This window comes from Chrysemys picta, chromosome 6, assembly GCF_011386835.1.
Source record: "Chrysemys picta bellii isolate R12L10 chromosome 6, ASM1138683v2, whole genome shotgun sequence".
Lineage (NCBI taxonomy): Eukaryota > Metazoa > Chordata > Testudines > Emydidae > Chrysemys > Chrysemys picta.
In genome coordinates this window covers 45,264,429-45,276,568 of record NC_088796.1, presented here as the reverse complement: position 1 = coordinate 45,276,568, position 12,140 = coordinate 45,264,429, and the positions used below count along the sequence as shown (strand labels likewise).

Below are 12,140 nucleotides of genomic sequence, written 5' to 3'. Positions count from 1 at the left end.
CCATTATTTTTAATGGAGTGGTGTGACTGAATTGGCACAAGGTAGACAATATATTGAAACCCACAAGCTATTTTTGCTGACTGTACCAACTAACCTTTTAAACCTGTATCTATCAAAAATTCCTTAACTATCCAAACACCACTGGCCCTGCAGATAACATCAAACAGGTCTGCACTGGAAGAGCAGCAATCAGGCAGTTGAAGGAGAAAATATCAGTTCAATCATACTAAAACTTTTAAAGCTGAACTTAATTAAATGTTAAACAATTCCATGCCAAATTGGAGACCTGGTCTCCATTCCTAGTCGGGAACTGCTCTCCCAGCCCAGCAACTACCATCAGCAATAGTCAAAAGTTTCCAGATGGGTTACGGCATAGCAGCTTGCTGAAGGAACTTGTTATTCTTGTTTCATCAGCCAAATCATAACCCAGTTACATGTGTGTCTTGGAGGCAGAAACTCTAACTGTAATGAATGTTGCCAATGGAAATTAAGTGGATCCAATTCTCATGCCCTCCCATCTTCTTCCCCTTCTTTCGATCTTTCGGGGGAAAAAGACTGAATGTAAAATTAACTCAAATTCTTTCTTTCTAGAAGATTAGGTCTGCTGCAATTTTGACTGGAGAGCAAGAATTTCCCTTCAGAGAAGAATACCCATATGGCCTGCAGGTATAGGATAATCCAAAAATGAGTTTAAAAAAAAAAAAAAAAGGCCTCCATGAAGTTCCACAGATACATAAACAATATACAGGTTCCTATGCACCACCCATATTTTTAAGAAGTATCAATGGTGCCTAGTGGTTTGAATACAGAATTGTGAGCAAATACTCCTGAATTTTAATCTCAGCTTTTACAGACAGCCTCCGTGGTATTGATCAAGTCACTTAAACCTCTGTTTCCCCATCTTTAAAATTGAGATAACAGTTACCTACCTTTCAGATAACTCATGAAGATTAGCTAGACAATGTCTATAAAACACTCTGATCATTTGAAGTGGAATCAGACTGCTAAGTATTACTATATGGTTCTCTCAAAGCTATGGTGTACACAGTAAACTAAAAAAAGACACCAGGCAGCACATTAGATTGGAGAATCCTCCACAAAATACTAAAGTGTAGTTGTGTTTTACAAGACTCTGCAATGCTTTCTAAGGCTTCAGATTTTTACAGACAGACACTTCTAAAAAACTAGCAACTAGTTTGTGGAATGTGTATATAAACTGAAAATTCAACCTCAGTAATTTTCCTTTCCCATGATGAAGGATATTTTTGATTCTAATACTGACAGAAAACACTGCTCTCTGAGTAGCTCTAAGCCGTCCCAATCCACAATGCTTACAGTTATGATCTGTCATACCAAGAAAATGCATTCTGCTCTGGATCCCTATTTAACAAAACCTTTTTGAATTTAAGAAAAAAGTTATGCAGGCATAAATTCAGTGTATACTCCCCCACACACACATAATTACACAAGATAGGAGTGTAAGAGTGCATACTCAAGTTTTTAAGCATATACATGGCACAAATAATTGCTCAATATTTTGAGCAAAAAGCTATACTTAGACCCAAAGTTAATATTAAAATGTTAATATAAAACCCTTGCCTATTCCATTACTCTACTCTTAAAGCCCAATCCTGCAAATGCCTTTAGTCATAATCCTTACTACTTTGAGAAGCCCCCTGCTGACTTAAATGCAACTACTCACAGTAGTTATCACTTCACTTGTAATGGACTGGACTCTTTAAGGTCCTGATCTTACAACACGTAGCATTTGGGTACCATGGACTGTTTTCCCCATACTTATCCCATGGAAGTCAACACAAGTGTTGCAGGACCTGGCATTAATATGTCCCATTGAGACTAGATATTTAAGCCTTCTAACATCAGAGTCCTACCCAACTACATACAATAAGAGCAGCAAATTGTATCCTCTAGATAACTTTGTAAATGTTGAGGTTACAAGATTTAGAATATATTGGGAGATAAGAGTGTTAAATTTAACATTAGTTTTGGGTGTCCACACTGGAATTGGAACCATGCTAGCTACAAACATCTTTAAATACTTTTGTGGCTAATAAAATTCTGGCATGATTCCCCTGAATAGCAGGGACAAGATTTTTTGTGTCTGATAAGTATGCTATAATCACATTGTAAGACTTATCTCTATGCTACTTAACAAGGTAGTTTTGTAGCAGGCCTCTTAACAACAAGAGCAACAAAAGACAAAAAGCAAGAACACATGATTTACAACTCAGGGAAACCGAGGAATGCTGGTTGTTAATAAGTTTTGATCCTGTTGTGCACAAGAACATAATGGTTTAGTGGCTATTAGCTACCATGATAAACCTCAATTGTTACAGAATTTCCTAGCTTGGTTATACTCAGCCGCAGTGGGGATCCAGGTACAATATGGCAGCCCATCAATACAGTTAAAAACTGTTCAGTCTTGCATTACAGATGGACCAGAACTGTATTTGTCCCCAAAACGCACCTTACAAATTCTCTTTGGTAAAGCGAGAAGTAACTAGTTAATCTACAGAGTTGGTCCCAAGACATTAAAGAGACACGGTGGGTGAGGTAATACCGTTTAGTGTGGGGGAGAGACGAGCTGTCCAGCCACACACAGCCCCTCTGCAGGTGACCTGAAGCTGGTCCAACAGAAGACATTACCTCACCCACCCAGTGTCTCCACGCTGCTCTCTATGGCACTTCCAGACCGTGGCTGCCAGAGCGCTGAGCAAACCCGAATAGGCAACATGAGTCGCCAAGGGGCTTTCCCCACCCAACGCAGCCCAGAGGCAGAGCCAGGCCTCGAGCCCCCGGGCCGCCGCCCAGGCCTTCTTTCGGGTCCCACCCTTAACGGCTACATAGCACCAGGCATAACGACGGCCGAGCGGGGGCCGGCCCGGCCCGGCCCCACCCGCAGCCCCGCGACGGGTGGGGAGGCCGCAGCCGGGGACTCACCTCCTCACCACGCCCGTCTTAATTTTGATCTGCCTGAGGCGTGGGTCCGCCATGGTCCTGTGTCAGGGGCACGAGCCGCGGGGGCCAGACACCAACGGATGAGCGGACAGCAGGAGAGAAAAACACGGTAGCAAAACTTGGCAGTTCACTAGTACGCAACGAGTGACGCGACCACCTGTGCGCGTGCGCAAACCCGCCACATGCAGAGCTCTGCTCTTTCTGCGCAGACGCTTCCTTCCGCTATCCGGTCTGGACGACACCACTAGCCACGTGAGAAGGGGGAACAGTCTGCCGCATTCCAATGGAACAGTCCTGCCCTGCGGTATGTACCTTCCGCTGCAAACCTAACCCTTGTCTGCCTTTGGCCCCGCATCGTCCTGCTCCTTCCCGGGGCTGCTTTGGCTGAACCCGCCTTGTGGATGGCGGGTCCCAGGGGTGCTCGTGCTGCGTTTTGGGAGCATGCGGCGGGGAGGGGAACAGAACAAACGGTAGCTGTCCCTGGGTGTTTGTCCCTCGCGGCCCTTCTGCCAGCCGGCGCAAGGCAATGCAGCCCTTCCCGGGGGGAACTCGCTTGCCTTGGTTGAGAATCGCTCTGCCTGTGAACGCTCAGACTGATTGCAAGAGATCCAAGCAGTGTTTGTGCCGCGTGGCTGGGGGGGCTGCTGCTCCTAGCCCGGTCTCACCAGGCAGTAGCTGCTGGACAGCAGCAAAGATCCAGCCACGTTCAAGTTTTTAGAACCTTGCTCCAGCCTTTCCCGGCACTGGTGGGGGGAGGGGAGGGTTCAAATCTCCTTCTCCTTAAAGTTCCGGGTGCTGTGAACTTCACCAATTCTCCTAGAAAGAAACAAAAAGTTTAGCTGCGCTACCTTATGGCTCTACAAGTCCACACAGCGTGTGACTGTGTATATGCAGCATAGCTCCCAGTCAGCGTTTTAGGTGCTGTGCAAACTGCCAGAGATATTTTAGCTTAATGAATCAGAGCTGCCTTCTGAAGAAGTAACGTCTGAGAGGCGATTAAAGAGAAGTAAGGTTAATATAGAACAATTATTGTAATGATCTATTGATCCTAATTATTCTTTTATCAACGAAGAACTTCAATTTTTCCCTCTTAACATTTGACATTTTTCCTGATTGGCAGTTTTTTTTTCACTGCAGAAATCAATGTTTGATTTGGAAGGGAGAAAATAGTGATTCACCTCTACCCTGATATAACGCTGTCCTTGGGAGCCAAAAAATCTTACCACATTATAGGTGAAACCGCATTATATTGAACTTGCTTTGAGCCACTGGAATGCGTAGCCCCCGCCCCCCTCCTCCCCGGGAGCATTGCTTTACTGCATTATTTCTGAATTCATGTTATATCGGGTCGCGTTATATCGGCATACAGGTGTATGTTCTAACAGTAATAATTCTTACAGGGTCAAGGGCTCTGCATCCTCAGATTTATTATTATTATTATGCTTTTAATAATTAGATATAGATGTACATTTGTGCAATCTACTGCACTGACATGCCTTAAGAATTTTTTTCAACTATGTTTATTCACTGTGTGTAGCCCCAGGTCTCTTTTTCTTGGAATCCAAAATACAAGAAACAACTCAAAGACATTTTAGGACAGAAGGCTATACATTTGTTTCAGAAAATAAAATTGAATAAAAAAGAAGACTTATAGGCAACTTAAAATGTCTTAATTATGTATAATGTAAAAATAGTGTTTTTAAAGTACCAAAACAGCAACTGGGTAAGAATATGAAAACTGGCAATTGAAGGGAGTTTACATATGTGTTTTAATTAACAAAAAAATTAACAAGACTGTTTTTTAAAATTAGGATTTATACAAAAAAACACAAGAAAAAATTAGCTTATGTAAAAAAATTTAGCTGTTTGTTTGTTTGTTTCTTTGTTTTTACCAGAGGTAAGGTGTCTGCATGAAGCTCAGAGATAGCCTAGCTGTTGATCATCACTGGCTAGGGTGACCAGACAGCAAGTGTGAAAAATCGGGATGGGGTGGGGGGTAATAGGAGCCTATATAAGAAAAAGACCAAAAAATCAGGACTGTCCCTATAAAATCGGGACATCTGGTCACCCTATCACTGGCCAACACCGGCAGTCAAGCCTCTCATGAAGAGATGTTATATGGTCGCTGCTCTGGGACCTGAAGTTGCCCCATAGTTTAAGTGCAGTTAGGTTACAGTTTGTCAACAACAACAGGAGATATATTTGTTAGTCTCTAAGGTGCCACAAGTACTCCTGTTCACAAGTATAACCTGAGGAGATATATGAGTGGCCTGTTCCTCTAACAAAGGCCCACCCACCCCGATGCTTGTGCATGAGGGATATAGGCTGTTGGGGCATCTGGACCATTGCAAAGCAGCCCCAGAACCCCTCTTAAATCATACCATCTTCCACTTTGGCTGTACTTTTTCATTTTCCACCCCAGGCCCTCTGCATTAGGACTTAACGATGACCCCTTTGCTTTTAACAATGTCTCAGGTCTCTCATCTACTGTTTCATATTATTTAATGCTGTACATCATCTAGGGTTACAGTTTGCATAAAAGTGTTTTATAAAAACAAAACAAAAATATATTCTCTAGGAGCTTAGACAAGTTAATGATCAATAAAATTGTAATTGTTGCTTTGCAGGCATTGTTACAAAGTATCTTTAAGCTTGTTTTTGTTAATATTTCTGATAGGCCGTAGGATGCGGGAGATAATATCTCAAAAAGTGGGAAAGGGCTTCCATGACAAACGCTTGCCTGTGCTAAAACATAACAACTAACACAGAATGGCTGCCTACAAAACTGTTTCACTAAAGGAGTTATCAACATTCCCGCTAAAACTCAGGACAGCTTTCTTACCCCCATGGCCTGATCTCTGTGACTGTGGCTTTTTTAAAAAATTGTTTGTCCTCGGTTTAGATTTTAAAAAACATTAGAAAAGAAGAAAGGGGGTGGGGGGAAATAGGAAGGTGTGGGGGTGGGGAAAACTCCTTATCTCTGGTTTAAAAAAAAAAAAAAAAAAAAAAAAGCTAACTTTTTTTACATAAGCTAATTTTTTCTTGTGTTTTTTGTATAAATCCAAACTTTAAAAAACAGTCTTGTTAATTTTTTTGTTAATTAAAACACATATATAAACTCCCCTCAATTGCCAGTTTTCATATTCTTACCCAGTTGCTGTTTTGGTACTTTAAAAACACTATTTGTAAAAGGAACAGGAGTACTTGTGGTACCTTAGAGACTAACAAATTTTTTAGAGCATAAGCTTTCGTGGGCTACTGCCCACTTCTTCGGATGCATATAGAGTGGAACATATATTGAGGCGATATATATACACACATACAGAGAGCATGAACAGGTGGGAGTTGTCTTACCAACTCTGAGAGGCCAATTAAGTAAGAGAAAAAAAATTTTTTGAAGTGATAATCAAGCTAGCCCAGTACAGACAGTTTGATAAGAAGTGTGAGAATACTTACAAGGGGAGATAGATTCAATGTTTGTAATGGCTCAGCCATTCCCAGTCCTTATTCAATCCTGAGTTGATTGTATTTAGTTTGCATATCAATTCCAGCTCAGCAGTCTCTCGTTGGAGTCTGTTTTTGAAGTTTTTCTGTTGTAAGATAGCCACCCGCAGGTCTGTCATTGAATGGCCAGACAGGTTAAAGTGTTCTCCCACTGGTTTTTGAGTATTATGATTCCTGATGTCAGATTTGTGTCCATTAATTCTTTTGCGTAGAGACTGTCTGGTTGGCCAATGTACATGGCAGAGGAGCATTGCTGGCACATGATGGCATATATCACATTGGTAGATGTGCAGGTGAACGAGCCCCCCGATGGTATGGCTGATGTGATTAGGTCCTATGATGATGTCACTTGAATAGATATGTGGACAGAGTTGGCATCGGGCTTTGTTACAAGGATAGGTTCCTGGGTCAGTGTTTTTGTTCAGTGATGTGTGGTTGCTGGTGAGTATTTGCTTTAGGTTGGGGAGTTGTCAGACAACCACTCAAGGTTGTCAAGGCTGCTTCCCCACTCTGAACTTTAGGGTACAAATGTGGGGGCCTGCATGAAAACTTCTAAGCTTAACTACCAGCTTAGATCTGGTCCCCACTTCCAAATGTGCTAATTCCCTTCCCTGGGTAGCCTTGAGAAACTCTTCACCAATTTTCTGGTGAATACAGATCCAAACCCCTTGGATCTTAAAACAAGGAGAAATTAACCATCCCCCCTCCTACCTCCCACCAACTCCTGGTGGATCAAGATCCAACCCCCTTGGATCTAAAAACAAGGAAAAATCAATCAGGTTCTTAAAAAGAAGGTTTTTAATTAAAGAAAAAGGTAAAAATCATCTCTGTAAAATCAGGATGGAAACTAACTTTACAGGGTAATCCAACTTAAAGAGCCCAGAGGAATCCCCTCTAGCCTTAGGTTCAAAGTTACAGCAAACAGAGATAAACACTCTAGCAAAAAGGTACATTTACAAGTTGAGAAAACAAAGATAAACGCTAACAGGCCTTGCCTGGCTGTTTACTTACAAGTTTGAAATATGAAAGACTTGTTCAGAAAGATTTGGAGAGCCTGGATTGATGTCTGGTCCCTCTCAGTCCCAAGAGCGAACCACACATCACTGAACAAAAACACTGACCCAGGAACCTATCCTTGTAACAAAGCCCGATGCCAACTCTGTCCATATATCTATTCAAGTGACATCATCATAGGACCTAATCACATCAGCCATACCATCAGGGGCTCGTTCACCTGCACATCTACCAATGTGATATATGCCATCATGTGCCAGCAATGCCCCTCTGCCATGTACATTGGCCAAACTGGACAGTCTCTACGCAAAAGAATTAATGGACACAAATCTGACATCAGGAATCATAATACTCAAAAACCAGTGGGAGAACACTTTAACCTGTCTGGCCATTCAATGACAGACCTGCGGGTGGCTATCTTACAACAGAAAAACTTCAAAAACAGACTCCAACAAGAGACTGCTGAGCTGGAATTGATATGCAAACTAGATACAATCAACTCAGGATTGAATAAGGACTGGGAATGGCTGAGCCATTACAAACATTGAATCTATCTCCCCTTGTAAGTATTCTCACACTTCTTATCAAACTGTCTGTACTGGGCTAGCTTGATTCAAAAAAAAAAATTTCTGTTACTTAATTGGCCTCTCAGAGTTGGTAAGACAACTCCCACCTGTTCATGCTCTCTGTATGTGTGTATATATATATCTCCTCAATATATGTTCCACTCTATATGCATCCGAAGAAGTGGCCAGTAGCCCACAAAAGCTTATGCTCTAATAAATTTGTTAGTCTCTAAGGTGCCACAAGTACTCCTGTTCTTTTTGCGGATTCAGACTAACATGGTTGCTACTCTGAAACCTGTCTATTCATAAAAGGATAGCCTAGTATCTTAAGCCTTTTTAGTTCACTAAACTTCTACAAAATATCTCTAAGAGTGGCTTTGCTTTGTTACAGCTCAGTCAGTACTGCTTTTTCATGTTAAACTTTTAAATAAACAAATAAACAAACATAATGCTTCAAATAGGCCTCACTGCATACAGAATATCCTTAAAAAAGGTCATATTATGTTACATCTCAGTCAATGCTGTATTTTCATGTTAAAAATAAAACTTTATTTTCATGTTAAATATTAAAAAAACCTTTATATAATGAAACACTGCATGTTTAGCAAGTGTTAAAAGTATGGGGGGAAAGTCAAGGGGTAGGGCTGTTCTTCAGATAGGCTATCTCTGAGCTTCATGCAGTCACAAAGTGACAGTTTTTGTCTTTTACAATCAGTAAATGGAATAAAATACTTGTTATAACTTTCACAAAGTGTCTTTCAATGCACTCTCACTATTTATTAAAACTTTAACAGCATTTAAAAAGTTAGGAAAGAAGTCTGTGTGAAAAAACAAGCAAACTGAAAGGGTGACCTCCAGAGCATTGCTAAGACAGACTATAGTGCATGGATCACTGGCTAGCCTAATTAGTCTTATCTGTTTTTAAAATGTAGAGAAAGCCACGGCGCCAGTCTGTGATGTATTATTTTAATAAAATCTATGGACCCAAAACAAACAAAGGGGCTTGTACCTGTGTCTCAGCACATGGGTTGCAAACATTTAAAAATAAAGACATTCTAATAATGCAACAGAAAAATTCATACTTAAATCTAAAAGTCCTAAAAAAATGAAAGCTTAATATAACTTTCACATTGATTTGTTAAAAAGTGGAGAGGAAAATAAACTTCTCTCTGATCCACTGGATTACAGAATAACAGGAATATAAACTAGCTGTTGCTAAGGTTCTGTGTTTTTCACTCTGGGGTGTTTCTGCATGCTCTTTTTTTAATTGAAACACATGTACAAATGTTAAATAAAGGGCTCTGTCTTCATATAGGCTTGTCTTTTAAAGTGTTTAATCCTTTACAAAACTTAATATAACTTTCACTTGTATTTATTAAAAAGTTGGGGAAGAAACAAACTTCTCTCTGATCCACTGGTTTACAGAATAAAGGGAATATAAACTGGCTGTTACTAAGGACATGTGGTTTTGAACCTGGGGTGTTTCTGCATGCTCTATTTTATTGAAACACACCTGTAAAAATGTTAAATAAAGGGAGGTGTCTTCATACAGGTTTGTCTTTTAAAGTGTTTATTCCTTTACAAAACTTAATCAAACTTTCACTTGTATTTCTTGAAAAGCAGGCGAAGAAGCAGCCTTCTTATCTCTGACCCACAGATGCTGTTTTTTGCTGCAGCTTCAAATTGTCCTCACTAAAAGCATAGGGAAAAGCTTTTAAAAACTTTTTGTTAGTAAGGGTTTGTGGGTTTAACCCTGGGTTGTTTCTGCATGCTCATTTTTTATTAAAACACATGCAAAAGTGCTAAATAAAGGGCTCTTTCTTCATACAGGTTTGTCTTCTCAAGTGATTATTCCTTTACAAAACTTAATATAACTTTCACTTGTATTTGTTGAAAAGCAGGCGAAGAAGCAGCCTTCTTATCTCTGATCCACTGACTCACAGACTCTGTTTTTGCTAACGGTGGTTTTGCTGAAAAAGCATGCTGCTTCAAATTCTCCTTACTAAAAGATGACCAATGTTAGTCTAAAACGTAGGGGAAAACTTTTTTATCACTATAACTTACTTTTATAAACAGGTTCTCTGTGTTTTTAACCCTGTAATGTTTCTGCATGCTCGCTTTTTATTAAAACATTTGCAAAAGTGTCTTCATGTAGGCTTGCCTTTTAAAGTGTTTATTCCTTTACAAAACTTAATATAACTTTCACATCTATTTGTTAAAAAGTGTGGAAAGAAACAATCTCCTTCTCTCTGATCCACTGGTTTACAAAATAAGGGGAATATAAACTGTCTGTTACTAAGGACCTGTGGTTTTAAACCTGTGGTGTTTCTGCATGCTCTATCTTATTGAAACACACTTGTAAATAAAGGGATGTGTCTTCATATAGGTTTGTCTTTTAAAATGTTTATTCCTTTACAAAACTTAATATAACTTTCACCTCTATTTGTTAAAAAGTGGGGGAATAAGCAGCCTTCTTATCTCTGATCCACTGACTCACAGACGCTGTTTTTGCTAACGGGCTTTGCTGCAGCTTCAAATTGTCCTCACTAAAAAATAACTAATGTTAGTCTAAAACATAGGGAAAAACTTTTAAAAAATGTTTGTTACTAAGGGCTTATGGTAGTAACCTTTATTAAAGCCCCTATATAAAAGGGCGACATGGTGGGAAAGATGCTAGGGGGTCTGTTTTTTTTAGATAAGAAGGTGGCAGTTAAGGGGGGGAGGGGAGAGAAATGGCTCTTGTTTAAAAATCTTGGGACTATAGGATTGGAAAATGTATTCTATGACGCAGCTGTAGAACAGCATCTAATTGGTCCGATCCAAAGGTGGAGATAACTAGCCTGAGGGGCTGTAAACCTGGAAGGATGCCTCTTTCCCCCAAGAACAAGTTGGAAGGATAAGATCTCTCTCTCTCTCTGACTCAACCACGTGCTGTCTATCTTTGCCCTTTACAAAGGGGCTTTTTTTTCTCTTTTCTTGACCTGTTCTCTCTCTTAACCTATCTTTATATGTTTCTCTTTTATTTAACTCTTTTAAAATGCTCTTTTCTTAACCTATCCTTGTATTTAATAGTTTAAATGCTTTTCTATTAACCTCCCTTTATATTTTTTACCATGTGCTTACTTAAACAGTCTCTGCTTTAGTAAATTCCCTTTTGTGCCATGTGTGTTCTTTTTTAACCTATTTTTCAATATTATTTAATGTTTTGAAATGCTCTTTTCTTAACCTACCCTTATATTTAACATTTTAAATGTTTCTTTCTTAACCAACCTTTATATTTTTACCATGTGCTTACTAAACAGTTTCCTTTATATGTTTCTCTTTTATTTAACTCTTTTTAAATGCTCTTTTCTTAATCTACCATTATATTTAATACACCTTTTACATTTATCTCAATTTTTTTTATTCTTTAATAACATACCAAACTAGTCCTTTAAAAACACCTCTCCTTACTAAACCTCACCATAAATCTCTTTTCTTTAATAACTTGCCTCTATTCTTTCAAACTAACCCTTTAAAAACAAATATCTTTATTTTTTAAAAGTTCTCTTTCTATTCTTTAATAACATGCCAACTAGGCCTTTAAAATCATCTCTCCTTACTAAACCTCACCAAAGAACCTTTCTTTCCTTTTTTCCTCTAATCCTTACCAAAGCTTTCTTTTTTAAGCTTTAAGCTCTCTCACTCTATTCTTTCAACTTTTTTCTCTAAACAAGCAACCAAATGTATCAACGCACAAGCATGCAACATTCCGCCAATTCAAACATAAAAAATAATCAAAAAAATATTTTTTTTCAAAATGGCCGACAGCACCAAACCTTAACACCAATGGAAATGGGGACCGAGGGCAGGAAATAAGCCCTAAAATGGGGCATGAAAACCTGTCAGAAATACATGGTGATGAATACTATCGAGGTATATACTACTTGGAAGTCTTAGCAAATCTCAGATGAGATACATAGACGGAGGACCAAATTCCCACATGCAGCCTGGACTAAGCAGGTGCAACTCACATGGAAATTCAACTGTAACATAAATGGGGGTGAAAATTACACATTGGTATAAAGTGGTCAGGAT

General features: G+C 39.4%; 1 protein-coding gene across 1 annotated transcript in view; it reads right to left on the bottom strand.

The window, feature by feature from the left end:
- Positions 1–5,984, bottom strand: part of TBCA (tubulin folding cofactor A) — a 56,364-nt gene extending 50,380 nt beyond the window's left edge. The window contains exon 1 of the mRNA XM_005288299.4: positions 2,962–5,984. Coding sequence (XP_005288356.1) covers positions 2,962–3,014 — 53 coding nt within the window. The 5' untranslated portion in view covers positions 3,015–5,984. The remainder of the gene's footprint in view (positions 1–2,961) is intronic.
- Positions 5,985–12,140: the final 6,156 nt, after the last annotated feature.